This window comes from Apus apus, chromosome 2, assembly GCF_020740795.1.
Source record: "Apus apus isolate bApuApu2 chromosome 2, bApuApu2.pri.cur, whole genome shotgun sequence".
In the NCBI taxonomy this organism is placed as follows: Eukaryota; Metazoa; Chordata; class Aves; order Apodiformes; family Apodidae; genus Apus; species Apus apus.
Genome location: NC_067283.1, coordinates 66,999,889 through 67,027,693, shown reverse-complemented (window position 1 = coordinate 67,027,693; position 27,805 = coordinate 66,999,889). Strand labels below are relative to the sequence as shown.

Below are 27,805 nucleotides of genomic sequence, written 5' to 3'. Positions count from 1 at the left end.
AAAGCATAGCACTCTGTTTCTGTAGGAGCTGGACAAGAATGAATTCCAGAATGTCTCGCTGCTGCTGAAATGTATTCAGCTCTACTTAAAAAGCGATCTTCAAGAAGGGACCAGTTTGTTTATTGAACAAGGACTGGTAGAAAAGATGAGTATAATACAGTATATAAGTTAGTAATGTGATTTAAGGTTGCTTGTATTGGGAGAAGAACTCCAAGGAAGTGAGAACTAGAAGATGGCTTGTTGGCCATGCAGAAATTAAATACTTTTTAAAAAATATATTGCATGAGTTGGGTGGGAAAAAAATGCTCATTTTCATTGCATTACTTTCAGTACAGAGGCTGATGACACAGCTTCACTTATTACCTCACGTAATGGATTTGTGGGAGCTTTTATTAAGTTGACAGAGGAAGGAGAGTGAGTTGTGATGATTCCTGTTTGTGAAATAATACAGATTTTCTAGATATATTTGAAGTGTTCCAAGAAAATACAATTTTAGTAGCAGAAATGATGACCCATTTTTTCTTTTATAATTTAAAAAACTGACATACTCGGTATGAAGGTGCAGTTCTAGATACATAGTATAAACCAAATGCATTTAATCTGCAGTTGTATTTTATCTGCCAATGGCACAATACTGATTTCAGCTGATAATACTTGTAGTATCAGAAATGCACTTGGTACCTAAGAGAAGTAATACCCAGATCTAGTGTAGCTAGGAGGGAACAATTAACACCTGCTCTCTGTGAGCAGAGTTGTGCCAAGGAGTCCTCAGTCACTTTCCTTGTAATTATGCTTTTCAGGGATACAGTTGCTAAAAAATCCTGTATGGAGAGGTTATTAATAAGTTTTAACAACTTGAGTTCTGTACATCTAGTGAAGCATAGATTTCTGGTTGGTCATAGATGTGTAATGACATGCAATGTGTTTTAAGATGAAGTATTAAAATAAGGACTTCCAAAAAGCTTGACACATTTTTACATTATTTCACTCTGAGTTGATGTCCTCTAGAAACTTTCAGAGGAGTCACAATTCCACCAGTACTGTTTTATTGTGTCAGCCAGGTCCTAAGCTCCAAGACTGGGTGTCTTGAGAGGAAAAAGGAGGGCTAGGGAAAGAAGCAGGGGAATGAGTCCTGGTGAGTGGGTGTGAGTGTGACACTCTTCATGTTCTTCTAGAAAAAAAGTGAACTACTTAATGCTGTATAGCTTTTGATACAGTATATGACTCTGAAGTTCAAGGACTTAACCTATTTGTGTAAGGTTTCCTGCAGATGTATCTAGTGTAAGAATTACTAATTCTTTTGTTCAGGTTTTAACTGTTTCTTTTAACTTTTACCTGGTATCTTGGTTTGAAAGAGCAAGAGCATTTGTGATCGTCATCAACTCAAATGAGAATAAATTTTTGATGTTACTTTTTGAAGACTTCTTTGACTCTGCATTGGTACGTATGTGCATTAAGGGAGCAGACAGGTTGCCTCTGTTGGATAGGAAAGTCATTGTTCACAAAGAGTTTTCTGGTAAAAAAAAAATAAAAATTAAAAAATAGTTCTGTAGACCTTGTGCCCTAGGACTGAGCCTGGTACACAGCTCAGGTGGTGGGGATGGGCGGTGCCCAGGAGCCTGCTCTGGGCTGGCGTTAGGCAGAGATTTGCTGCACCTGGGAGAAGCTGCCCGAGTGTTGCACAGGCCTGCAGCATTTTTCCTTCTCAAAGACAAAGACGAGTGTTTGTGTTTGCAGGAAAACATGCAAGAGGTTCTCATGCATTTTGTAAATAAAAGATTTTTGTGCTGAGCCCTTGTTAAAAAACCCAAATTACCACCCCTGAGCTGCACGTTATGAGTTTGCCAAGGTGGTTGTAGAGATTTGTTCCTATGATATTTGAAACAGCTGATTTACTTTTAAAGAATAATCTGAACTTCTTGCAATTCTCATTTAGGTTTCTATTTTTGATATTTATAACTTTAAATATATTGGAGGCCTAGTGATGTAAATTTTCAGCAGGAAGAATGCTTTTAGCTTCTTTCTCCAAGCTGGTTCTCCCAATCTTGTTTATAGTTTACTGGAACTTTGTGCATCAGAATTTATTTGAATACTAATTACTCTTTTTAGGAGAACTGAGAGAAAAAGAAATTTTTTTTCTCTTTCTCTACTAACCGCATTGAAATTATATTAAATGCTCTATAAATAATATACTTGGCTAAACTTGATTTTTTTTCTTTCCTGGTCCATTTTTTCCATGCTCTTTCACTGTGAAGGATTAAGTGCTGTGGGTTTTAAAAAATATTTTAAATTTTCTTTAATGGACTTTAGCACTCTTCAGATATCATATGTTATGATAACTAGTACTGTACTGTGTCAATATAAAGTGTGTTTTTACATAGGCCCATATATGCAATAAAATTAGCAAAGTGAAGCCATGATGCAGGTTGTCCAGGGAACCTGAAGACACTCTTGGGTGCTGCTGGGATCCCTGGGGAAGTGGGTTCTTTGCTTCCTTTACCTTTCCTGCATAATGCCAGCCTGTATGATTGGAGTGGCTGTACGTGATAAACCTGGATCAGGTGGCACTGCTTGTCCTGATGGGAGTCCAGTAATATTTTGTGCTATCATAGCCCCTGAAAGGTGTGATGGGGGGTGGGGGGAGGGCATGAGCACCTTGGCACTTTGCTCACTGCAGTTCTTGGGTTGTGGTGTGTTAATGAAGGCTTTCTTTTTCCATCAGGTGATTTGCAAGTGTAGTAATGAAGGTCAGTGTTGTTTTTTTTCATTCCTTGATGTTCTAAATCTTGGTATTGGGAGCACATTTCTTAATTCTGCTTGAACTCAATACCCTTTCTTTTTCCTCCACTCCCTGCCTCCCCCTCTGCACTGTTTTCTTTAAATTCTGCTGCTAATTTCCCTTCAGTTAACTTTCATTAGTATTTACATTGAAGTGCAAAACCTTTTGCTGTTTCTCTTTGCTAGTCTAGGATATGCTGGAAAAATAATAGCTAGCTGTGGTACCTAGCTTAAATGGTTGGCATGAAGTATTTCACTAGGCCAAAGTGCTGCTTCTGAAAAGTCTTGAGGCTAGAAAGTCTGCTCCTGCACATCTCTTCCTAGTGTCTTTAGATGTTACTTGCTGAAGGCAACCACCTCCACAGAGCAACATGGTGACTCCTTCAGCCATCCTAACTAGGTGGAGGGTTGTCTATCTGTGTCTCATTTATTTAATCAACAAGATTTTGTCAATGGCTGCAGCTGGCTTTCCATAAGGGCAGGGGAGCAGCTGCTTTCAGAAAGGGCAGATACCTGTCTGCTCAGACTGCCAGGCTCAAGAGTCATGTGAAAAAGAAGCATTACATTGTGGACTGGGTAACTTGATTTTATTAATCCTTGTAGCTTATTCCAGTGGTACATGAGCAGGCACTAGCATCTTGTGGATAATACTCTAGTGGTTTGCTCTGTTGAATTGCCAAAAGCTGGTTATTATGGATTTATCTGTCATGGTTAGTAACTAGCTTTTCCTTTCTGTACCTATTTAAATAGTTAACCAGGTCAGCAGTTCAAATATCTGGAGTTGTTTTTTGTTGTTTTGTTTGGTTTTTTTTTTTTTACACAGAGAAGTTACCAGTTCCATTTTCTGTCTGGGTTTAGATGGTTAGAAGTTTTGTTTTGAAATTAATCCCCATCTGGGATATTTTTACTCCTTCAACACAACAAACTGTAGTTGTTTCTTTATATGGAGACTAGCTCCTTGCTAGCTGTGACCTGTCAAATTTGTGGTTTTTTTTTGTTTTTTTGTTTTTTTTTTTTTAGGGAAGAAAGAGCTGGTGAATTTATTTTTGCCTGAACTGGGGAATCTGGTGACAGAAGAAAATATTTGCTACACTCTGCGGCAGGAGGTGAGATTCTTACTAGGAGAAAAAAAAAATACAGATGCATGCACGTCCAAGTGTGTGTAATTAGATTAAAAATGTGAAAAATTCTTTCCTTCTTGTTCTGCCCCCTCCTCTGTGGGGGCAAAGGCTTTGAGGACTCTCAACTCTATACTTGACAGTGTCCCAAGGGAGGAGAGAAAGAAATTCCCTTTGTCTGAGGAGATGTGCTCCCTCACGTAAGTGTTTTTCCTTCCCGTTCCTAAACATGGAGCTGAAATGTAGCTAAACATTTTCCTGCATGAAGAGTTAGTTATTTCCACTTTAATTCTTTGCATTATGTTGTTTCAGGAAAGACCTTGCAAAAACTATACTGGAGGTTGGTGGTAAGAAGTATTTAGTGGTTATTCTTATGAAGCTGGGGTTCTTCAGCTTTACTTCATCTGCACATTTATTATAGATGCATTATAGTTTACATTATTTGCTTGTCAAGAGTTAATTTTTGGGGAGGAAAATCAGATGATACTTTAAGAAAATTTGAATAAAATTGTTAGATGCAATGATGTATTAGTTCTTTGTGGTTAGTATTAGTAATTCATATTATCTAATGAGAAACGTTAAAGTGACTTATGTAGAAAACTGACTTATTGGATCAGTTTTATGTGTCTACAAAGTATGCTGTCAGTCTTCACAAAATAAATTTTGACTACTTTGCTGTGATATCAACAAACTCAGTTGATGAGGTTTATAGCCTCTTGAGAGAAATCTTTTTTGTTTTCTCCTAGAAATAAGGCTTTCTAGGTCACTACCATGATATGTGAAATGTAACTTAATCCTAGTTAGTGACGAGGCTTTGCTCTTATCCCCTCCCTGATCGCCAAGAACATTTCCCAACACACGCGTGTGTCGCAGTTGGCGGCATTTGGCACCTCTACCTCGCTGAGCCAGGGGAGCTGAGGATGCCTGGGGCTAACTCTTGGCTCCTACCCTCAGCTCTTCTCCTGAGTCAACCTGAAGCTAGCTGAGGAATACAACCATGTCATATATAAGTGCAAGAGTAGAAATGCTGTAACCATCTCTTATGCTGGGGGGTGATATTTATCCTGTGCTTATGTTTATCACATAGACTATGACCTTCAGGTTGCCCTTTCAGAAGCACTTTGTAGGTTAATGACGAAAAAATGGAGGGATGACCTTGTTCACCACTGGTTTGAAGATAACTATCTTGCTGAAGCTTTCAAAGAGATCAAGGATAGAGAATTTGAGACGGTGAGGGTCCTTATTTTGAAAACAACATACTTGACAAGACTGTATAGGGGCTAGTTTTGGTTGAATTCAATCAGGATGTCCTTGTAAGAAGTCTCTGCAGAACTGGTTTTATAAATACACAGTTATTTGTGGATGGTGTGGGTTTTTTTTTTTTCTGGCAAATACAAAATGGGATATTGTTAAGATAGCTTTTATTTCTAAGTTATTTTATTTCTAAACCATAAATAATTTATTCAGTTTGTATTTGGAGACTTGCTGGTCATAAGTTAGGTCCAGCCATTTGTAGTGACTTGAGTGTTTCTTCCCCAGTGGCCTTTGGCATCACACTGAGTAGTTAAAAGCTTATAACTGGAGTTGAATTTACACATTCTACTAGAGTAACTCTGTACAAAGGAAATGTAGCCTCATGTTTAATCAGTTGCCATTTGCCTTGAAGGACTGCAGAAAATTTCTTAACCAGCTAAACGAAAGGCTTGGCGATAAAAGAAGGTAAGATGTGAAGCAACAGAATAAACTGGTGCTGTCATTTACTGCAGAGAGAAAAAACTAGGATTGTAAACTTACTTTGGAGTATGTCAAAAATTACATCACATTTGAATAATCAGGTTCTTAAGAAGGAGATTTTATTGATTGTAATGGTTCTTTTGAAAGTAAAATAAATTAAGACAATGCATCACTACTAAAATATTCTCTAAGCTTCTCCAAGCTTAATTTACTTCAAGGGGTTATTAATGGGTTTTGAAAAATGTGATTAGTGGCCAATCTTAGTCATTTTTCTTTCATAAACTTGGACTCTGATGCTGAATGTGTCATGTGAAGTCTGTTTTTCTTCCAGAGTCTACTCATTTCCTTGCATATCTGCTTTTGCTGACATGAATGAGGTAATAGTCCCTAACACTGCAACAACTTCTCTACTGTGTTATTACTGTGAAAGTGTTACTTTCTGTAGTTACATGTTTGGGTTTTTTTTTTTCCCTTCCTATTTGTTATCAGCTTAATTTTCTGGAGAGTAGAGTGTAACCTTCTACTGTAGATGGAAAGTTTGCTTATTTGTCACTTAGTTCCCAACCTACTGCTGCTGAGTTGGCTTTTGTATCAGCCAAGTGATAGAGGCAGCACAGCACTTCTCTTCATGGTGATGACAGAGGCATCTGTAAAAGGAAACAGAAGGACAAGACAACCGATTCCTGTGACCAGAAAACAAGTTTAGCCTGATGCCCCTGTGTAGAAGAGGTGGCAGTTGCAGTTACAGATCCTGCAGGTTGCTTTACTAGTCTTTAAGTAAATGTATTTGTGGCACTGTCCTTGACAGTTGTATCAAATCAAAACCAAGGCACTGGAAGCCAGTTCCACTGTTGCTGCTTATTTCAAGTGCTCAGAAACACAGAAAACTTTCACAGACTCTTTCCTGCCCCAAACATGCAAGTGTTTGTGCATTGCCTTGCCCTTGGCTGATGTAGAGCCACATCTGACATTGAAGGCATGGTTGGGTGAGTAGCAGGCTGGCACCTGGCATGTTGGTCCCAACTCTTTTTTTCTGTAAGGTAGGCATACGTCTAGGACAACTTCTGATTTTGTCTTGTTAAAGAAAACGATGAATTAGACAGCAGTTGTGGGACCTTTCTGGGAAGGGCAGCACTACTGTTGTGTTTCCCCAGGTGAAGAAGCCATCTGATGAGAAGCTGGAGAAGTTCTGGATTGACTTCAACACTGGCAGCCAGAGTGTGACTTTCTATGTGGACAGTAATGAGGTAACAGTAAAGCCCATGTCACCTTGAGTTAGCCTAATGCTTGCTTAGTTCTTCTGATGTGGTGGCTTTGTTTTTCAAAGGGTGCTCTTTGGGACTCGGTGAGGCTGTCAGAAGAAGCAGTCAGTGGTTACAGCCTGAAGGGTAAGGATTTCCAAAGAGAATTATTCTTTGGCGGTGGATCCACAAGACACAGGTATCCAGCCTAAAATCACTATCGCTGAAGACAGCCCCTCTGTCTTCCCTTCTCCCTGTGCTGCACTTTGTGGTTGCCTTGCACCAGCTCTACTTGTTTGACTGTCTGGGGCCCATCTGGCACAAGGACCCACCCTCCCTACCCAAGCAGGACATGTCAAGGGGTCAGTTTTATACATGCATTAAGGAATAGTGTAACAATCTAGATCAATGAGAAAATAATGGGTGAACATAGCAATTGGAAATGTGTGGGCAAGATGTAAAAGGTAGTATTTTTTAAAAAGCCTAAACAGTTATTCAGATGTTTTTGGGGTGGTAGACTGAACATCTTGGTCTAAAACAGTGTAAAGTTGTTTGCTTTTTTTTTAAATGCAGAGAATAATGGAGAGAAGATTGTTAAAATTTACATGAAGATTCCTGCTACTTTTAACAAAATAGTAGCAACAAAAATAAAAATATTTTTCAGTGCTGAGTTTGAAATCTTAAGTATACTCAGAAAAGTTCTGGGAGATGAAAAAATGATGGTAAGCTCTTAATGTGAGTTTTTTTCTTTTCTAAACTATATTTTACTTCATGTTGAGTGTTTTTCCCAATGTATATGGGTTTTCTGGTGTTTGTTGTTTTTTTTTTGAGAGGTTTCCTTTTTTCATCTGTCTATTATGTATCTGTCTTCCCCTTGAGGACTTGTGACTCTCCTTATAGATGGTCTTAGTTTTGACTTGAAGGAGAGACTAGGGACTGCAGCAAAGAAGTTTTGAGGGACTCAAATTCATTATTTAGAAGCTAGAAAGGTTAAACTGGTATATTAACTCAGTGTGATACGATTACTTCTGCTGAGTTTCTGAAGTAGGAAACAAAATCTATGTAATTAAATACCATAACTTGAAGTATAGACATGTTCTCATACCAGCTTAAAGCACTACATTGCACAGGGTGAGCAACTTGAAACATGAGAGCCTGAAAAAGAGAAAAGGGATGCTGCAAGACACAAATTATAGATTGACTTTGTAGGTGGTCTTTCTAGATAAAAAGTAGAGCACTTTTAAAGCTTTTTTTTTCTTTTTTTTTTTTTAGAAGTTAGTGTAAAAACATGAGGGATGTGTGTGGGTTTTTTGGGGCTAAATGTTAAGTGTAATTTTTTCATGCTTGTGATTCATCTCCAGACTGTGAGGTTTGCAGACAACCTTATATGACAGTAAATAACTATAGCATAGTGGCTGTTATTTATCCTTCCAGGAGCTGAGACCTTTCCAAATGATAAACTCAACTAGTACCTAATCATTTGCCAACAATTTTTTGCTGGTGATTAACAACTGTTAGTTTTGTTATTAAGCAGCTGACTTTGCTAAAGATTCTACCTCTTGTGAGGTCACTCTCAGATGAGATTAATTCACATCAACAGATAAATATGGCTGAAGAGGAGTCTGTTCATGATGGGAAGCAAGCCAGGCAGAATGAAGCAGGTGATTAAAAAAAAATATTTTATGAAATTTAAATTGTTCAGGTTTAAAATTGGTGTCTTCACTTGCAATCCACAGCTTGCAGGTAACCACATTTAAAAAAAAAAAAAAAAAGCAACTGCCAAGATCAGTGTTCTACAGTTTGTATCTCATGGGTTTGGTAACTGATGTTTCTGGTGGACACAGAGTCCCTCTAGCTCAGGGAGGGAGAATGGGGCACTGTGCCAGTGTCCTGCTGACACCACATGGGCAGGGGAACAGCTCACAGAAGGTGGATCAGTGTGCTGGCAGGTAGCCTAGCAAGGCGCATCTCAGCTGCTGGCAGACCTCTGACATGCAAAGAGTATGCAGTAGTGATTCTCCACCTGCAGTGCAGTGGGATGCACAGCATCTACCCTCCCTCACTTGCAGCATGCATGGCTCCTGGTTTGGCAGTGCTCTGCAGGTGCCTGTGGGGCAGCCACAGGAGGGGGCGATGGCATCTGTGTACCCATGAAAACACGGGTCCTCTGATGGATCAGCGCCTGCACCTTGGTGCTTTATGCACTCTCACCTGAGCAGCGGGGGTGTGTGTGGTGGGGCAGCCTCTACCTAGGCTCCCTGCAGGGAGGTGACTTCTGTTCCTTTCCAACAATGTGACATGATAGAAAATGGTGCACTCTGGTTCTGTTACCCCACGCAAAGAGGATGGATGGTCCCCTGCAGATGTCAGCGGGGCTGTTGTGGAAGTGCAGAGGAGGAAGCAGAAACACGCACCTGTGCTGCCTGTTTGTAGAGACTGATGGGCAGCAGCAGCTCAGCTCCTCTCTGAGAGGGGTGACCAGTTGCCATCTGCAGAGACATGGTGGGCACTGCCAGAAATACCTTGTGCTGCAAGGGCTGTCTCTGTGCCCCAACTAGAGAAAGGTAGCTGTGTGCCATATGGTAGGCAAGACTTCTAGCTGAATCTGGGATTAGCCATTAATTCTTTGTTCTCACCAGCCTACAGCCAGTACTTGGTATTTCTTTGAGTTGGGCATATCCAAATATTATTCTGTGCCCATTTTAAATCAAGTTTTTACTATTTATTTACTGTACAGTTCAGATACCTCCCAGGTGAACCCCCAAAAGTGCTACTTCCAGCTCTAGATTTTTGAGACAGTAACTTCTTTAGTAGCCTTTCCCATTTTCCTTCAGTTACAACCCAGAATGAGCTAGAATGGAAGTAATTCAGATTCTGAAGGTGCAGGTGAGGGAGAAGTTCCTTCATCAGTGTCCACTGTGAAACACACACAGAGGTACAAGGTGGGCACTGCTACTTGAAGCAATCGAGAAGTATAAAGGGCACGAGTTAGTTCCCCTGTAGTGAAACAACTTCTGCAGTGCCTGGTGGAGGTTTAATGGAGGGAAATAGAGATGGTGGAAGATTCCACTTAGCTTTTTTTTTTTAGACAGGCACAAAGGGTTGTTCCGTGTCTTCTAGAGCTAAGAGTAAAGGTAGCAGTATGATGATAAACTCACATATACTGATATAGTATGAGGGGCTTAGGAGGGGTAGGCTGAAGATGCAATTTATATATTATTGCAGTTCTGCACTAGGTAATTTGGAGATGTTTGGGTTTTTTTGTTCTGTTACACAAGATCTTTATGTATTCATGCCTAACAAGTTGTACTGTTATGCTTTTACTACTGTATATAATAATGGAACGGAAAATTGTGTGTTCACTTCCCACAACAACATTCTCACCTCATTGCTGTTCTGCAGTGATACCAGAGTCCACTAATTCACAGGGCAGGAAAGATCCTTCAAACTTGGAAAACACGGATTCTCTATCAGACAACTTAGCCTCTCAGCACAGCCAACAGTTAACAGACACTGCATCAGTAAGTGTTTATTGAATGTTGAAACAGTCCTTGTGCCCTTTTTTCTCCTCCTCTAGTCTGCTTTTTTTATAGGTGTGGTTAAAACCTTCTTTCAAAGAAAATGAGTTTGTACCTAGATCCAACAATTTTCAAACCCTGTCCTATATGGGTGAGAAGTCGACCAAACACTCGCCTGCAGAGCTGCAATTTTGGCAAAACTGCTTTAAAAAGAAATACGAATGTTTTTGTCCCCTTATAAGGGGAGAGTGGGATGGTCTTCATGAGAAGCTCATAGCATTGCTTATGTGCAACCTGAAATGTTTTTATATGTGACTAACGATGAACCTGTTATCCAGCTGTTGCCACAGGCCAGCACTGAAAATCTCTGTTCCTAAAAATACTTCCACTTCTTTATTGGTCATATGAATGCTCATGGTTTCATGTCTCCAAGCAGAGGCTTGTTAACTCTGGCATGACCGTGATTAGAGTGAGCCAGGAGACTGAGGTGGATGATGTCAACCAAGGCTCAGGTCAGGCATGGCTCCCTTCAGTTCCTTAAGTCTGACCCAGTTAAGTGTCACCCAGGTGACATGGTGAAGGTTCTGCTTTTGTGGACCTTACAGCAAAAGCAGATAAAGTGTTTAATAGTAGCTCCAAGGATGAAGCTGTAGTTTCCTTGCCTCCTTCAGAGAAGAAGTCCAAAACTCCATCTCCAAGGAAGAAAGCTAAGCCTAGGTGAGTGTCTTGCAGACAAAAAGCTGCAAGGTGGGTTTTTCTGGTTTTGTTTCTTCTTTTCCCTCCCCTGGGGTTTTCATGCATGTGATTTTGAGGTTTATTCTATTAATTATTAAATGAAAAAAAAATTCTGTTTTGGTAGCCCGGCTAGCAAGGCTGGTTGCCCAGAGTTACAGCACTTTGGAGTTGCAAAATGGTGATCTTTGATTACTGGCTTGGCTGCCATTTTAGCAGGACTTTTTCTCTCATTCTTGATTTAAGCCAAATACAAGATGAGCATATAGCTGTGATAGAGTGTTTAACTTCAGTGGTGTAACCAGAGCTTACCAGATATGTAGCTATTCAAAATGAAGACCACTATTTTTGTGGAAGTTCATGTGAACTTGAATTCACCTTGGCTTTAGTAATAACCTTCTTTCAGATCTTTGCAGGATAGCATTTTTTTTTTATAGTTAATGAGTCAGAGTTCTGTAGAATTATTGATTTGCTTTCTTCCCTACACACCTTCTGAACTGCTGCTTTATTGTTAATTGGTGCAAGGTTGTTTTTTTCCATAGTACTTCACAAACTGACTCTCTGGGCTTTAATGAAACGGCCCCTTAGCACTATGTTCCCCTCATATGTTGTGTTGTCCCTAGTGAGAAGCGCCTAGAAGAGTCACCCATGGAAAAGTCAACACCAAAGGTATGTTTGCCTCAAGGCTCACTTAAGTGAAGAGACATGGAGCAGGGAAGAGGTGCTCTGGTGGAGCTGCAGAAGGAAGCTAGGATGGCTTAACTCACTCCTGCCCTTGAGTGATGTTCTGAGCCCCTGTAGCATCACTCCTGATGTAATGGGCCATTTAGCACCAAGAGTGAGGTGCAGAGGTGACAGCTGCCAACCTCATTCCTAGTGTGGCCCAGTCAAGTAATTCTAGCTCAGCTGAGTTTATTCAGTGTATATATCCCTGGAGCAGGGTGCTGTGCTTGTGCCCAGGACCACAAGCATGTGGGCAGCCAACCCGGTTCTGTGGGGGACAAACTTGCATTTCACAAGTCTTGGGTGCAGTCAGCGAATGCAAAGGCTGGATTCCTGAAAGAAAGTAAGGCTTGGAGATCTACAGACATATTTATTCAGTTTAGTAACTGAGCTCTAATAGTTAAAACTCAGATAATCTCATCCTCCCACAATAGATCTGTCTCTACTCCTGGCACAGGATCTTGTAACCCAGGTAAATTAACAAGTAACCAAGACCCATCTGTAGTTGTGCTTCCTTTCACAACTTGAGCACTTCCAATTTCTATTGATATGTCCAGGTATATATATAAAAAAGAATCTATCCACTACATGAGAATTTAAATTCCCCATGTAATAATTTTAACTCAGAATAGGTACTTAAATATATAAGAAATCACACTTTATACTTATTCTTGGGTTTATATTTCCAGGTACTAGTCTTTAGATTTTTTTTTTTTAAAAAACTATTTCTTAATTGACAGTTCAAAAGTTTTGTAACATGTTAATTGAAAGATTTTGAGCTACTTCTTTCTCTATTCTCACCCCTTTGGTGCCCTAGTTTCAGCGTGGGGAGCCCCACACTTTACAGCAGGGAAGAACTGCAAGAAACAGTTGCACTTGGACAGTTGTTGCATTCAAGTAGAATGAAGTTTCTTGGCACATCCTATCTCTGCTTTTAGCAGGCTCTGGGATGAGGAGATAACTTGGCATATTGTGATTTTAGATTCTGTAACTCTTTTCTTTTCAGAAAGGTGTCACCTCAGTAAAGAGAAGGAGAAAAACAAGTCTGGCCAAGCAGAGGACTGAAGGCAGGTATGAGACATGAGCTCTTTGCCCATGCAGGGATGGTGTACTAGGTGACTTTAGATGTCTAGCACTAATGGGGGGGGGGAAGGGAGTGCTCACAGGGTGGGCTATCTCAGCAGAACGGATGGTGAAAGAAGTAGAAGGCTATGAAGAGTCACAACAGTTTCAATGTGAACCTTTGCAAAGCAATAAAGACTTCAGAAGATAAGTCTGGTCTACCAGAAATGCCTTCACCTCTGTGACACTATGTCACGTTGTCTTTTCCCTTTTTCCTCACACAGCTGTAATCCTATAATCCTCCAGTGAGTTAAGTGATGAGCAGCCTCATTCACAAGCACTTAAGCTTCTTCTCATATTGTCCCAAGTTTTTTGATATCTCATGTTCTTGAGTCTCAGCATTGTCTCTTTCTGAGTTTATCCCCCACTCTGGCTTGTGCACATGTGCTCATCGTCGAAGCTTGTAGCACCATGGGCAGAAGCACTCAAGGGTTTGAGGGCCATAAAACCTGTCTTGTTGCACCCTCCTCCTGTGCTTTCTGCCGAGTGTTGTGTGCAAGTTGATGTGTGTTGCTGGGCAAGAGAGTAAAGGAACTGTACCTGAGGATCCCTGCTGCAGTTCTGGCTATTCCAGGGCTTCCTTGGGCATCATGTTTCAGTCTGCTGACTCCTAGCTTTGAAAATCAAACCAACAAACCAAATTATTTAAATTGCCGGTACAAAAGAGTGGGGTGAAAAATAATGATGCAAATCTTTGTCATTACTACAAGTTCTGAGTTTTAAGATCAAATAACTTGATGCAGCAAAACACAGTAGAACTGTAGAAGTTGGAGATGGAGAAAGAGGTCTTACTTCGGTCATTCTGCTCCCTCTAGCGCTACACCTGAAAATGAGCGGTTTCTTACCTTGAAGAAGCTTTAACGAGTTTTAGCTCAGTTCTTTAGTCTTCCTACTCTTTAAGTAGTAATAAGGGGACAGTATACTATATGTTCAGCAGTAATTGTAGGTTTTTTTAGTAGTTACGATTTGGAGAAAGAAATAAAGAATACAGTTAAGTTTAAATGTGGAAATACGTGAAGTCTAGATGTATACAGAGAAGTGATTTGAGAGCAAACGTCAAACGTTAGCTTTCAAAAGGGAACTAAATAGATTTTTTTTTTTCTCCTCTTAAATGTTTCTGAAATTATCTTTTCATCCATAGGACTATTGGTGATGTGGGAATGAAATGTCTACTACATAATCAGGGATAGGCTAACTTGTATCTTCTGAATATTTCTCTTAAAATTAAAAATTTACAATTGAAAGAGTGAAAACCAAGACAGACAACCATAGTGACTAAGTAGGAAAGGAACAATTTTCCTTCCTTCCTTCCTTCCTTCCTTCCTTCCTTCCTTCCTTCCTTCCTTCCTTCCTTCCTTCCTTCCTTCCTTCCTTCCTTCCTTCCTTCCTTCCTTCCTTCCTTCCTTCCTTCCTTCCTTCCTTCCTTCCTTCCTTCCTTCCTTCCTTCCTTCCTTCCTTCCTTCCTTCCTTCCTTCCTTCCTTCCTTCCTTCCTTCCTTCCTTCCTTCCTTCCTTCCTTCCTTCCTTCCTTCCTTCCTTCCTTCCTTCCTTCCTTCCTTCCTTCCTTCCTTCCTTCCTTCCTTCCTTCCTTCCTTCCTTCCTTCCTTCCTTCCTTCTTTCCGAAAACCCCCTGGCTAGGCATATAGGTTATCTGAATGTTTACTGTGTAACAGAGTTCATAGGGGAGGAGGGTGGAAACCGACATGTTACATGCCCCTCTCCCCAAGTCCTTCATGAAGTGATTCTTCACAATTCTGTGTTACTGCCACATTTGTTTTCTCACAGGAAGGAAATCTTTGACTTTGAAAACTCGGACTCTGCAAGTCATGAAATGGTAAAGTTGAGACTGCCGGGTGTGGTGCTGCACATAGGCATGTTTTTTTGGGGTAGGGAGCGTGTTCATCACTTCTTGAATCTTGTGGTGGAATCTTTGTGATAAAGCCAACTGCAACAGGAATTTGAGTGGTTGCCTGAGTGAGGCTATGGGTTATCTTCATGATTGAAGGCCAACAGCTGTTTGCATTTTACTGAATTTGAAAGCAGATTGCTGAGCATCTTTTGCTTTGCACTCCTAGGCTAAACCAAAAGAGAATGAAATCCATTTTAAGACACACTTGCCATGTTGGGAATCCCTGTCTAAAGCCAGTAATCGCAAAACTTTTGTTGAAAATTCAGCTTGGCTTATATTTGTGGACTGTTAGAGAAAAGAAGTAAACATAAGTCACTCTGCTTTGAAATTTTGACCAATACAGGTTTTTCCAGGGAGCTGAAAACTTGCATCTGATGGCTTCTGTCAAGATGGTTCCACCATACACAAACTCTTTGGCTTTCAGCCTCTTCCCTGGTGCAGGTGCTGTCACTGCTGCCTTTTAATTCAGAGACAATGGGTGCTTAATGGAATAACCCGAATTTCTGTTACAAACGGGACACGGTCCAGTCCTCGCTACTGCCACTGGGTGTCAGCCTAAAACCCTGCTTGATGCTACCCTGCCCTGTGTCCCACCCGCCCTGTCCCGAGGTTGTCCAGGTACTGAGCCCTGTACTTAACAGCACACTGCCACTAGCAGTGTTAGTGCTTAAAATTACATTTCTTCTAATGTTATTGCTTAAAATGAGCGTTATTCATAAACCAAGGGGAAAAAAAAGTACGTTTAAGAAGACAAATATTTATTATAATTTATGATCATTTCAACCAGCAAATCCCACTCCATTGAAGAGGCTGAATTTCCATGTTGGACCCGTAATCCATTCCTTCTTTATTCTTTTTGAGGCCTGATACATTTTAATTTTGTAGACTATTTTAAAGAGTAATTGAACTTCAGGACAAATACCTGCCTCTGTTTCAGGTCACTGAAGCCAAAGGAAAGATTCTTGGCCAGAAAATTTCCTCACAAAATCAGAGGTACAGGATTATGCATGCACCATTTATGAACACTTTGGTCTATGAAAGAAGAGTTCTCATTGTCTAGACTGTTTTAAGTTTGGATCCAAAAGACTGTATGATATTTCTAATAAAATAGTTCCTGCTTCACTGCCACAGTATCTGTGGATGTTATCAATACTAATATTTATACAGTACCTGAGAATATAAAAACAATTAGAGGAAACAATGACTGCTGCCTGCTTCAACAATAACAGGACTTGTAACTCTTAAATGTCCCCCTTCCCTCCTCATACGCCTATCTTACTGATTTAATTTTTGCAAAATGCTTAAGTCCTCCACCTTTCCTTGGACACCTCCAGTTACAGAAAGCTGACAGGGACTTGCTGCCTTTCAGTATGTAGCCTAATTTTTCTTTCAGAAGGTGCTGAATTTCAGGTATCCCTGATTGTTACTTTCAGAATCCAACCAAAAAAAAAAGAGAAAATCTTGGCTAATGATTGTGCATTAATAACTCAGTGGTCCTGCTGTTCTGTTAAGGAGCCCTGCCATTGCTATTTGACTGCGGCCCTTCTGCTCTGTTATGATGTGCTGTCGTGGCATCTTCTGGTCTAATTTGGGTCTCTGTGGGTTACTTGGCAGGAATTATGAAATGGGAGAGAAGAATAAGGAATCAAACAAGAGTGAGAGAAGAATGGTAGGTCATGTGTGCTTTGATTGCTGTGTGTATCCACCTGTACAAATTGGTTGCACCTTTAAATAGGCTGAAGTGTTTAAGGATTATCCAGCACAGATGTGGAGGAACATGAGCCTGGGAGCCTCAAAACGGTCTGCTTGTTGCTAGTGAAAGCCGTGCTCAGGATGTACCCAGACTGCCAAACCAGCAAGTGAATGTGTTCTTTTTTTTTTTTCTCCCTGTGCTCTTGGCTGCAACGTGGGAGGCTTTCCTCTTTGTGAGAGGGTTTTTATCTGGATGAAGGAGGGAGGGGAAGATGGGGATGGAGGATGCTGTAAGTCCCGTGTCAGCCAGGGGCAAGCATCAGCCTCCTGGTGCTTTTATACTGCTGGTTCCACAGTTAACTGTTGCTGTCTTGGCAGAATTTACAGCTTGAAATACTTCGAGTGTGGGGAGGAAGAAATTGAATAATTTGGAAGTAAAGGAAGGGGAATGGTTGAAGGGCTTCTAGGTGGACAGAGGGACCTGACTGAGCAGGGCTCAGTCTTAACAGTGTCTTTAGTCCAACTACAGGAAACACCTCTTCTCTGAAAGCAACAATGAAAATACAAGCACTGGTCAGAGTGAAAAAAGCTGGATTCTTGACTCTCAGAAACCATCATTGTCAAAATCTCTCGACTATACTAAAAAAAAACGAAGGGTGCGAAGTAAATTAAAAGGTAAACTTGGTCCTCTGTTGACACTTAGCTGTGTGTGATGTATTATGCTGCAGATAAGGAAATGGCTGACAATGGTTTGAGAAGGAAGATTTGGCCAAGTTCTAAACTGAGTGGGAGAGAGCAGGCTCAAGGCTGGCAATGAGAGGTGACCTGTGGAGGGTGTCCATTGTGCAACCTTGTGCTCAAAGAACGAGGCTCCCACCCTCTTCCTTCCAGTGAATGTACTGGGGTTCAAACTTCGGGTGGAAATTTGGCACCTAAATATGTTTGTACAGCCCTCTGTATAAGGGGTCTGGAGAGCCCAGGGTTGCTTTGCTGAAGGCTGAGTTGGTGCTCTAGAATGCAAGAGAAGGAAAATAATCTCTGGAGCTGCCACACCTCCTCCCTACAACTTGCCACTCCTCATCTCTCCAGAAATACAATTGACATGGTGGGTAAACCTTGAAAAACCACGTGGCTTGAAGACTGTGGCACCCTGCTCCCCTAGTTATACACTGACAGGCCTATTGTCCTCAGATTGATTTACAAAATCAGGTGTGGTAATCTCTGACAGCATCCGCTGCTCAGGCCTCACCAACAGCAAACCTCCCCCGTGGCTGTACTCCATGATGGTGTCATCTGCTGGGACCTCTAAATTAAAACTAAATCGCCCTGAATAAATCGGAATGTCTCTGTCACTCTCATGGAGAATGAGCCTTGCTCAGGTAGCTGTTGGCTTCTCTCAGGATGGAAAAGCACTTGAGGGAGAAATTATGCTTTATACTGTGTTTCCATGGGAGTTGTTGTTATCAGTCCAGTACCAGCCCATATGCCCTGGCTAGGGTTTGACAAGCTGCTGAGCCTAGACACTGTGGGTTGCTTGTATTTGCACCATTCAGAAACTTTGTTAGGAAGGATTTTTGAAGCTTGTTGCAAGTGTTATGAAGCTTTCTTTTGTAGATGTCTAGAAAATCAAACTCAAACTGGATTATCTAGCTGCAGTGCAAACTTTAGGTGGGTAAGGCATGTAGTTACCTTCTCAGTAACCAGGTAAACTTTTCTCTTTCCAGTACTTCCAGTGTCTTCTGCAAGTAGCGGCAGTGATTACCAGACAAAGAAGGTAAGGAGCTGTCAATCCTTGGTGCCTCAGATTTGAAAACATTAGGTATGCAAGAGATATACAAATGAGTGGGAATTATATAAATATTAAATATACTAGTGTCGTCTGTCTTCTGAAATATTCCAAGGGACAAATTTTTGTGCAAAGTGTTGCTGAAGCTGTGTTGGCCTCCTAGAGACTTGGAGAACAAGGAAGTCTTAGGAAGGCAAGTGAAACTTCATAGAAACTACCTGTAAACAGGTTGTTCTAAAATGAAAATGTTTACCTGTGATTGGTGGAAAATTGGGCAGGAATTTGGCATGCTTGGCTTGCCACCTGCCTTGGCTGACATGGCTGTGGCTCCATCAGGAAGGTATTTGACTCCAGTGGTATGCCAAGAGCTAGAGCTGCCTATCCAAATGTGTAGAAATGCCAGTTGGGTCCTATGAGGTTGTGCCCTCATGTCATCTTCTGCCCTGTCTTGCAGCTGATGCCTTGGGAAAGCTTGTGTTCCCCTCTGCTTTTTGCTGGCAATTTTTCAGGGCTTTTGCTCCAAGTCCTGTGCTCACACTGAGTCCTGGTTCATGTCCTGTCCTTCTCCATTTTCATCTCTAACTCTGGGAAAATTGACCATGGATTATATACTGATGGGGGAATTACAGGACCAATCATACATCAAGTGAAATAAAACATAGCTTAGCAATGCCAGACTTTTCCAGGGCCCAGCTGTGGAGTGCTGCATATGAAGTTTTTGGAAGGGTCTTCTTGCACATACAGGAAGTTTTGGGGAAAACTCTCCAAAGCTGGTAGTTGCATCAAAAGCTTTTTACTTTCCCCTGAAAACCTTTCTTGTTTCCTCTTGACTAAAATGTTTTGATTCTGCTTGTAAAACACTTCTAATAGCTAAAGGGAGAACTTGCATGTTCATTGCATTTCTCCTTCAGTGTTAGAGCTATCAGCATGTGAGGTATATTTCAACTGTATTTCTGCTTTCTGTGTTTAAAAAACAACCCCCCCAAAAAAAACCCCAACCAACCAAACAAAAAAAACCTACTGAAACAACCCCCCAAAACAAAAAACCCAAAAACCAACAAAAAAACCCAAAAACCAAAACACAAACGAAAACCTAAACCCCTATTTCTTTAATAATGCTAAAATAAAATACAGACTTGGAATTGGTTTTGTTTTAGCAGGGAGCGTCAAAGCAAAAGGCTCAAAAGGAGATGCAAAGGAAAAAAAGCACATCTAGTTCCAAGGGAGATGATGTACCTACAATGGATCTAGCTGGTATTTCTTTTCTCCAGTGCATTAGAAAAATTGTTGTGATGCTTGCGGGTGTGGGGTTTACTTTTCGGTTTTGTCCTTCACATTTTCTTCTTTCTGCCTTTTGATATGCCTTGTGATGGCTACTAGGGCTGGCTTTTGTTTGTAGATAAAATCTCTTGAGGAGGAATAACGTTAGCTGAGGCTAATGAGAGGTGAAGGAATTAACTGGTGGCCAGAAATAAAACAGGCTTTGCACTATGAGTCACTGTGTCTTCCTTGCGTGAGGAGATAAAAGAGAGGGCGGTGGTTTCTGGTTTCTCTACATATATCATTACATTGAGGTTTCTAGTTGATACAGCATTCAACCTCTATGGCCTGTGTTGTTTGGCTGATTTCTTGCACAGATGAAACGCTCTCAGAGGACCCCACAGGGGAGCCACTGTTACTTGATGCATCTGCCAAGGACTATTCCAGTGATGAGGAGAAAGCTACACAGGTGCAGTGTGCAGCACTTGAACTCCTCCTAATCTGCTGTCCTGCTACTCGTCTAAAATCAGTGCACCATGTCCCTTGGCTTCCTATAGCTAGACAAGCCCCTGACCAGCTTGTCTGCAGTGCCGGGTGGGTGCCTTCTTACTGGATTTTCCTTCTCTCCCTAGAAGTTTCCCGATGCATCTGGCAAAGGGTCAAGAGAAGAACAAAGTTTTAAGCGGAAGGACTCAGGTTTGTTAGTCTCAATAACATGGAAGAGCTGTTTACATAGTAGAAAGGGTTGTTGATGGAGTTGTTGTGTTTTCCAAAGGCAAGTAAGCACTGAGATTTATATATATATATATATCTGAAGGGTACTTCTTGCGTAGGAAAAATCTTCTGTTTCTGTGTTGTGTATCATGACAGGCTATGGCAAGATGCTTTTAATATACATTCCTGAGTTCATCACTAGCTCTTAAATCCTGTCCTTGATCACAGGGGAACTACTAGTGTAGCTATTAAGAGCTGGGGATTTGCAAACCCGGTGACCCAAGAGAAAACACATGAAATAACTAAAAGAAACCTGAAAGCTAGCTTTTAGTGGTTTGAAAGTGCAGTGCGACTTGATTAAAAAACAAAAAAAACCACAACAAAACAACCAGAAAACATCTCTGAAAGTCATTGACTTTCTTCACATCTAGGAACATAGATGTAGACCTTCATTATAAGCATTTGGTAAGTGATGACATGTATTACTGCTGTAGCTTTTTTAGTGAAGTGGCATTTAAGGACTTTAATGAAACAGAGCTTGCACAAACCAATTCAAAACTGTAGAACAGTCTCTGTTACTGGAAACAACTGAACTTCAAGAAAGTTGAGCAACAATGGGCTGCTTTTGTCCTGATATTCCTGATGCTGATGTCATTCTGAGACAGACTGTCTTGAAGTTGTTATTCTGACTATGAACTGAGTCACAGAAAGTTTGGTCTCAGAAAAAAGTGTCCCCTTGCTTGTTTTCTGGCTATGCTCATGTTTCCAATATGTCTCTTACCTGTCCAGCACTTGCAGAATATACTTTCACCACAAAAACACATCTACTTAATTTTGAAGGAAGATAAGTCCTGAGGATTTCATCAGTAGTTCCTGTGCAGTTAGAGAGGAGTTGATACCATGTGAAGGTAGAAGTAGCATTAGGTTAAAAAATGTCACATATGACTGTATTTGAACACTTGCTCCGTGAACCCTTAATCTGCTTCTGCATCTTGTGGTCCCCCTTGTCCCAGCCTCCACCCCCTTCCTGCCTTCTGGAGTCTCCAGAGAGGTAGCTGGTCAAACACAGACACCTCATTGAGCTCAGAAAAGTGAACAGTGAGAAAAAAAGGATTATTTATTATTATTGTTGTTATTATTGTTATTATTTTCAAGTTTTCCTTAAAATATGGGCTGCAGCAGCTTCCCTCATCGTATTCCTGAGGGTTTTCCTGGGTTAAAAGTAATTGTACAGCAACTCTAGTGAAGCTGTGAAAAAGAATGCTATTATGGGTGTGAATAGTTCTTCTCTCTCCTGTGTATTTATGCATTATTTGTATTTTAAGCAGCAGCTGAAATTAACTTAGGAGCAAATGAGCATAGACAGTTTGTGAATTGGGGCTGCAAAAGAAAAGGGAAAGAAGCCGGACAAGAGTTCTCTTTCTAGTTAGAATAATGGGGCAAGAAAGGAAGGTCTCCATCTTAAAGACATGTATAGCTTCCCGGTTATCTGCATAGCACTAGGCAGTGAGTTGCCCACTTTTGCAAGGGAAGTGACTTGCTGGTGAAGTCTTATTCTGTCCTGTAAGTGTGATGCCAGGTACTAAAATGAAGTTGCCTGCTTTTCGGCAGGATTGGCAATTCCAGCGGTGGTTTTTGTTAGAGTAGCTGATAGGTGTCACTGTGTACCTTGTGCAGAAGAGTAGTTCTGTTCTGAAACATCTGTTCTCTTTCTAGAAATGTTAAATGGCACTGCCTTGAAAAAGCCTAAATTTTCCACTTTGGAAACAAATCATCTGTCTTCTGACTATAAACAAAGGAAACTTTCTGATTCAGCAGAGAAGGAAGAGGAGATCCAAACAGGTAAAATCAGGTTGGCAGTTATCAAGTGTTTAAATGGTTTCAGCATTTCTTATTTTGGTAGTAGAACTCATAGTCACATGAAAGCTTGAAGAGAGGTATCCATAAGGAGGATATCTTCTACAAAACTCAAAATGTAGCAGAAGGCATGTATTATGGCACTGCTGCTGGATACCACATAAGTAGAGGTGTGAATAAGGGAATTTAGGTTCCCTAACCACAATGCACTTGGGGAACTGCTCAATTATGCCAGCACTTTCCAGTCTTTCTGAATAGTGATTGACCAGAGTTATTAAACAAAAAAACCCCAACAAACAAACTGAGAAAAGCAAGCAGATAATGGATGAAGTAGCAGCAAATCTCTGCTAGCTCTGAACAGAAAGGGGTTAGGCTTCACTTGCAATGAATAAGTAGAAGACAAGAGAACAGTAGCCTGATTTTTTTGTTGTTGTTGTTCTTTTGTCTCATTATCTATAAGTACGTTGCTTTTTCTTTTGGTTAGTATTGTGCCTCTTCCATGCTGCTTTCCAACAGGTGTTCCTCAATGCATTTTGAGGCAGTTTCCTTCCTGCTTGCTCTGGAAGAGCAAGATTCAGATTCCAGCCTTTTAGAAAATGTTGCCGTTCACACAAACGATGAACCCTTCAGTAGCACCAGAGTTTATATTCCATAAGCCCTCCAGCATGGTACTAACCAGGTATATGCTTTCTCCTAGGTCAGGAAATGCAAGAAAATGTGAATGATGCTTCTTTTTCCAATATGCTGCATGAAGACTTCAGTGATTCAGGGGTGACTGCTGCATTTGAAAGCTTTATTGGCCAACTAAAGAAATTGTTCTGGGTAATGTGCACTTTCTTAACACGTGCGTCATGAGTGGCATTTTCTCATAGTAAATTGAATTACCTGTTTTAATCAGGGGAATTGGTAAAAATATATGTATTTTGTGCCCAAGAGGAGATTTGTGCTGGAACAGCACTTTCTATTGTGCAATTATGATTGTTTTTTAAGTTGGTATTAGATGCTCACCCTAAATTTTTAGCACTAGTCCTTGAATTAAGGTCAGAGGTGATTGCATTTACAAATCAGTTGTGATTAGAATGAATATAGTTTGTATGAATACTTGTCTGAAATGTTGCTGACAAAGACCTGGTTTTGTGCAATTAAGTGTGTTGGAGTATAAGTGAAGTTCATGTCTTCAGGTCACACACAACCTTGACCTGAAGTTGCATGGGTTGCATAGACATCTGTTGATGTAACTAGTGCGGTTGAACAAAACCAGCTCAGATTTGCAGTACCTATATGTCATCCCACTTCAGTTTAAAGTTGGCTTAGGATGGTTTCCACTAAGCTGAAAGGCAGCCGTGGAGGGATTTGCATTCCAAGGAAAGGTCCTGCAAACTCGACTTGTAGATTTTGGCTTGGTCCATTGCTCATCCCTAATGGAGCTTCCTGTGGTTAGTCCCGGTACAAAAAGATGGAGATTGCCACCCAGAACACACTGAGGACTTCGGAGAAGAATGTGTCTGCCTTGTTGAACCAGATACATGAGTGCAGGTAAGCTGTCTGCTGCTGGCTGAAAACAACTTCAGCTTGGCATAAATTTTAATATGAAAAGAAACGCCTCTTTGTAAGTGAACCTGATGGTAAGTTACTGCACTCATTATGGTTGATAAGGCAAAACAGCTGGTGTGTCTCTTCCTTTTCTCTAAAAAGAGTTTCAGAAATATAGATGCTGTGATTTATCCTGCTTTTCCTATAAGAGGAGAGCTTGAGATAGGAGCAGTTGATAAACAGTCCTTAGATTGTCTTCTGATTGTCATCAATATTCACAAACTTGTTTTAAAACCCTCTTGTTATACTTAGCAGCTTCTAATTCATGTTCCAAGAAAGAAGCCCGATTCTGATTTACTTAAGTCAGGGAGAAGTAAGGGGTCTGTTATAGACCCATTTCCACAGATTTTTTTTTTCCATGTGCATGAAACAAATACTGGTTAGTGGACCTTACAGGTACTCACCAGATGGCACTTTAAGCAGGTTATTTTGCTTTATGGGTTGTCACATTTGTTAGCAGCTAAATTTAAAAAAAAAGAGTCAATTATAATAGTTTTGGATTTGTTATAAGCAAAACACAGGCACAGCCTGAAACATGAGTAAGTCTATCAGATCTTGGTAACTACTCATTGTTCAGTTTGTAGGATTTAGAACAAATGTAGTATGAAATAATAGCCTTTGAAGTGCAAAATCCCTGGTATCATTAGGATCTCTATGAACAGAATTTGCTTGTTGTTACGGTACATGGAGAAGTTCATTCCAAAAACAAAACTAGGGAATGTTTTGCGGTGGAAGAGGAGCTGATGGTGGTGAGCTGCTGCCATGCTTTGATGTTATGAGCTAGGTAACCTGGAGCCAACCAGAGCAGCAGGGTTGCTGGAGACAGCTGTGTCAAATCTGTCCTACACCACAAAGGTAGTTTCTAAAGTAACCACCAGATGGTAGCTTGGCATCCCACTGCTGGAGGGAAGAGTGACAAACCCAAGTAAATAAAGGTGTTGTTGGTTAAGATTTAGAAATTACTGCTAACTTGTGGCAAGACCATATGTGTATATCAAGCCCATGGTAGGAAAACCCATCAGAGGTTATTTGTACCAAGGGTGGTGTCCTCAGCACTGGAGAACCCTCTTGTATGCTCTGTCCTGGGCCTCTGTTACTGCCTGCTGTCTGGGACAGGTTGTTTAGTTAAATTAATCTTCAGTTTGACCTGGTACAGATATTCACTTGCTCTGTGACATACCTGAGAAAAAAAATGCCCTATGTTTTTCAGCAAGGGCACTTGCTTCTGCCTAAAGGCAGGCTTGGTGTCATCTGCCTTGCGTAACTGCACATCAAAGTGTCAGACTTGTTTCTGTTTGCCATTGCTAGGCTAAATAAGCTAGAGACCTTCCAGAAGATTGTTGTTGAAGAGCTTGCCAGTCTTGAGAAGGAAAATCAAGTCTTGGCAAACATGGAGAAGGACGCAGTGGTGTGTACAACTTCTTGTGTGCCAGTCCATGGAGGTACTCTCCTGCCCAAGTAATGGGGGTTCTATTTGGGACTCTTTACAGGAATTCTGGAATGCACAGTTCCTCAAACTGAGTTCTTTCTGCAAACAGCAAAAAGAAAGGTACGTCTCTGCCAGCTGTTCAGTATTCTGAAGCCAGTATGACATCTCCACTCAGTGAACACTTATGGAGCCTTTGCAGCCTTGTGAGGGTTTTGAGTAGGGACTGGGGTGCAATGAGGGACTCTCCGCATGGGAAACTGTGCAGGACAGGCATGTACCATGAGACCTGTGTCAGGATCTGGAATAAGATATACCCTCAGGTCAGAGGTGGTGGGAGGAGATGATCCTTTCCCATATATAAAAGATAATGTTGGTACAAATGCTGGGCAAAAAAGCTGCAAAAGGGGGAATTCTGAGGTTCATTTTTATTGGTAAATGCTTCTGTTCAAGTTTCATCAGTAAGTACTAACACTTCACAAACTGGCCAAGCTCACTTTTCTTCCAGAATTCAGTCTGTTGACTCAGCCTTGGGTGAATCAGCAAAGAGTTTTTCTGACAGTATCCAGGACACAACGGTATGTGCTGTACATGGGCAGCTCTGTATGGGTGGTGGGCTCTGAGCTGTGGTCTGACTCAGAAGTGTTGGAAGTGAAAAAGATGAAACTGAAGCCGTGGGAGGGGAAACTTCTGTTTAGCTGATGTGTAGGGCTGGTTCCCAAGAGGACCCCCAGTACTGATGCATGGAAAGCATTGAGAAAGCAGTGTTTGTCCTGCTAGGGACTAGTGAAAGTGGTCAAAAAGCACTTCCATAAGAAGGAAGGTAAGGACAAAGACCATCAGGGTAGTGATGCTTTTCCTGGGTTTGTATCTAAGGGATTCCTTCATCCAGAGGCTGATTTCTGTGTAGCTAATGACCCTTAATACTGTTGTCTTCCATCAATTTGTCCTACTTGCCCTTGGGGATGTGCATCCATGCCATTCTGTAGCTAGGAGCTCTGCAGCCTAACACTACCTTGCATGCTTTCTCTCTTCTGCTTTTTTGGTCTGACAATATCTAGCCTTGAACATCTAGCCTTGATGCCTCCAGGCTTGATTTCTAAAGAAAAAAATATTTATTTGCCTTGGATCCCAGTGAAGTACTCTGTTTAAGTTATCAAACATTCTATGCCCTTGTTTTAAGTCGTAGGTTAAGCTGAATACTCTTAACTTGGATAAAATGCTTGTTTCCTCTTGCCACCCCTTCACATGAACATGTATATTTGCTGCTGCTCCTCTTTCAGCTTTTTTGCACAGACCCTGGTGGCTTTGGTGGTTTAGCATTCCTGTTATAAGACTTGTGCGATTACTATGGTGTATGTGATGCTGTGTTTGCACTGCATGGAGCTGAAGAAAGCTCCTTGTGTTGAAGGGACAGTGATGTCTGTGGTCACGGTAGTAGACTGGGCCTGGGATTTTAGAAATGGCAAAAAACAAGGGCTTGTTTCCCTGAGCTGTTAAAGCTGATATCCTGAGCCTTTCTAGAGGAAAACATTTCCTCTAGGAGCACTAAATTGCTCAGTGACATAGGCCTTTCTCTTACCAAAGGTGCTCCTGATGAAGGATGCTATTAAAGAAGGGCAAGATTGAGGAAGCAGCAGTTGTATCATGGGAGCTGCTCATCCTGCAGCACCTGGTGGTAGGGTGGGAGCTTGAACATTGAAAGCTGAATCTAAATGTACTTCTAGGATCTTTACAGTTTCTTATGTAACAGCAAAATTTTTATAAATTTCTGAAATGTTTTCCATTATCTTTTTCCCTTCCTTGCAGTATGAACAGCCAATGAAGAAGGTTGTAGAAAACAATGTGTTCATTGTTCCTTCTGACTAGCAAACCCCTGAATTGATTAGAGCTCTTAACATATGAGCACCTTATGCAGCATAAAGACGACAGGACCGTAAATGAATGTTAATTTATTTTAAATGGAGAGGAAAATAATGTTGATGCTGAACCTTTTTTGCTGAAAAACCATACACGCTGCTGAGTTGTTCAGTTTTAACCCCTGTGTTCATAAGAATTTTTCTGCAAAATTGCAAGATGGGTCAGTTAAATGTCAAAGATAAATTGAATTAAATATAATGATTTGGCCACCAAACTGACGCATATACTGGCTTTCTTTGATTATTCTGCCAACACCTTTACCAAATATAAAAACATTTAATGATTTATTCCAAGTGAAATGTTTGCATAGGATAACAGTCTCCTTATTCCTTCAGAATTGATACATTGTGCATGCCTGGAAAGGTACTCTAGAACCCTGTATACCCTGCATGGGGTGTATTAGAGGTAGCTCCTCTTGTGTATGTGCAGGACTGTGGGAAATGCTAGCCTGAAACAAGAGCAACCCAATGCTGGGTTGTAGAGGTGGAATGGCAGGGGAATCTACTGGATATTGAACCTATGCCTGATGGTGAACTGAACTGTGAAGACTCTTGATGGCAATAAACTTTGAGCATGGCAGAGAAAATGGCAAGAGAAGCTGGAGAAAATATTTGTTTAAACCAGTGACTCTTGGCTTCTAGGAGAGTTCAAAGTACAGTGAACAATGTTAGGACTAAATAAAC

At 41.0% G+C, this 27,805-nt stretch overlaps 1 protein-coding gene across 1 annotated transcript; it reads left to right on the top strand.

Annotated features, from left to right (window-relative positions):
* The first annotated feature begins 1,404 nt into the window (after positions 1-1,404).
* On the top strand, positions 1,405-27,071 carry SYCP2L (synaptonemal complex protein 2 like). Its single transcript, XM_051610249.1, has 32 exons — positions 1,405-1,440; positions 2,723-2,747; positions 3,799-3,884; positions 4,008-4,096; positions 4,209-4,243; positions 4,984-5,126; positions 5,563-5,615; positions 5,962-6,007; positions 6,785-6,877; positions 6,958-7,018; positions 7,445-7,593; positions 8,472-8,532; positions 10,274-10,392; positions 10,826-10,895; positions 11,061-11,106; positions 11,745-11,790; positions 12,851-12,915; positions 14,751-14,799; positions 15,812-15,867; positions 16,489-16,543; positions 17,085-17,241; positions 18,291-18,340; positions 19,510-19,606; positions 19,990-20,081; positions 20,245-20,308; positions 22,043-22,168; positions 22,881-23,005; positions 23,625-23,719; positions 25,085-25,184; positions 25,267-25,325; positions 25,711-25,780; positions 27,012-27,071. The coding sequence occupies exons 1-32, from the start codon at positions 1,405-1,407 to the stop codon at positions 27,069-27,071; spliced, it is 2,478 nt and encodes an 825-aa protein (XP_051466209.1).
* The last annotated feature ends 734 nt before the right edge of the window (positions 27,072-27,805 follow it).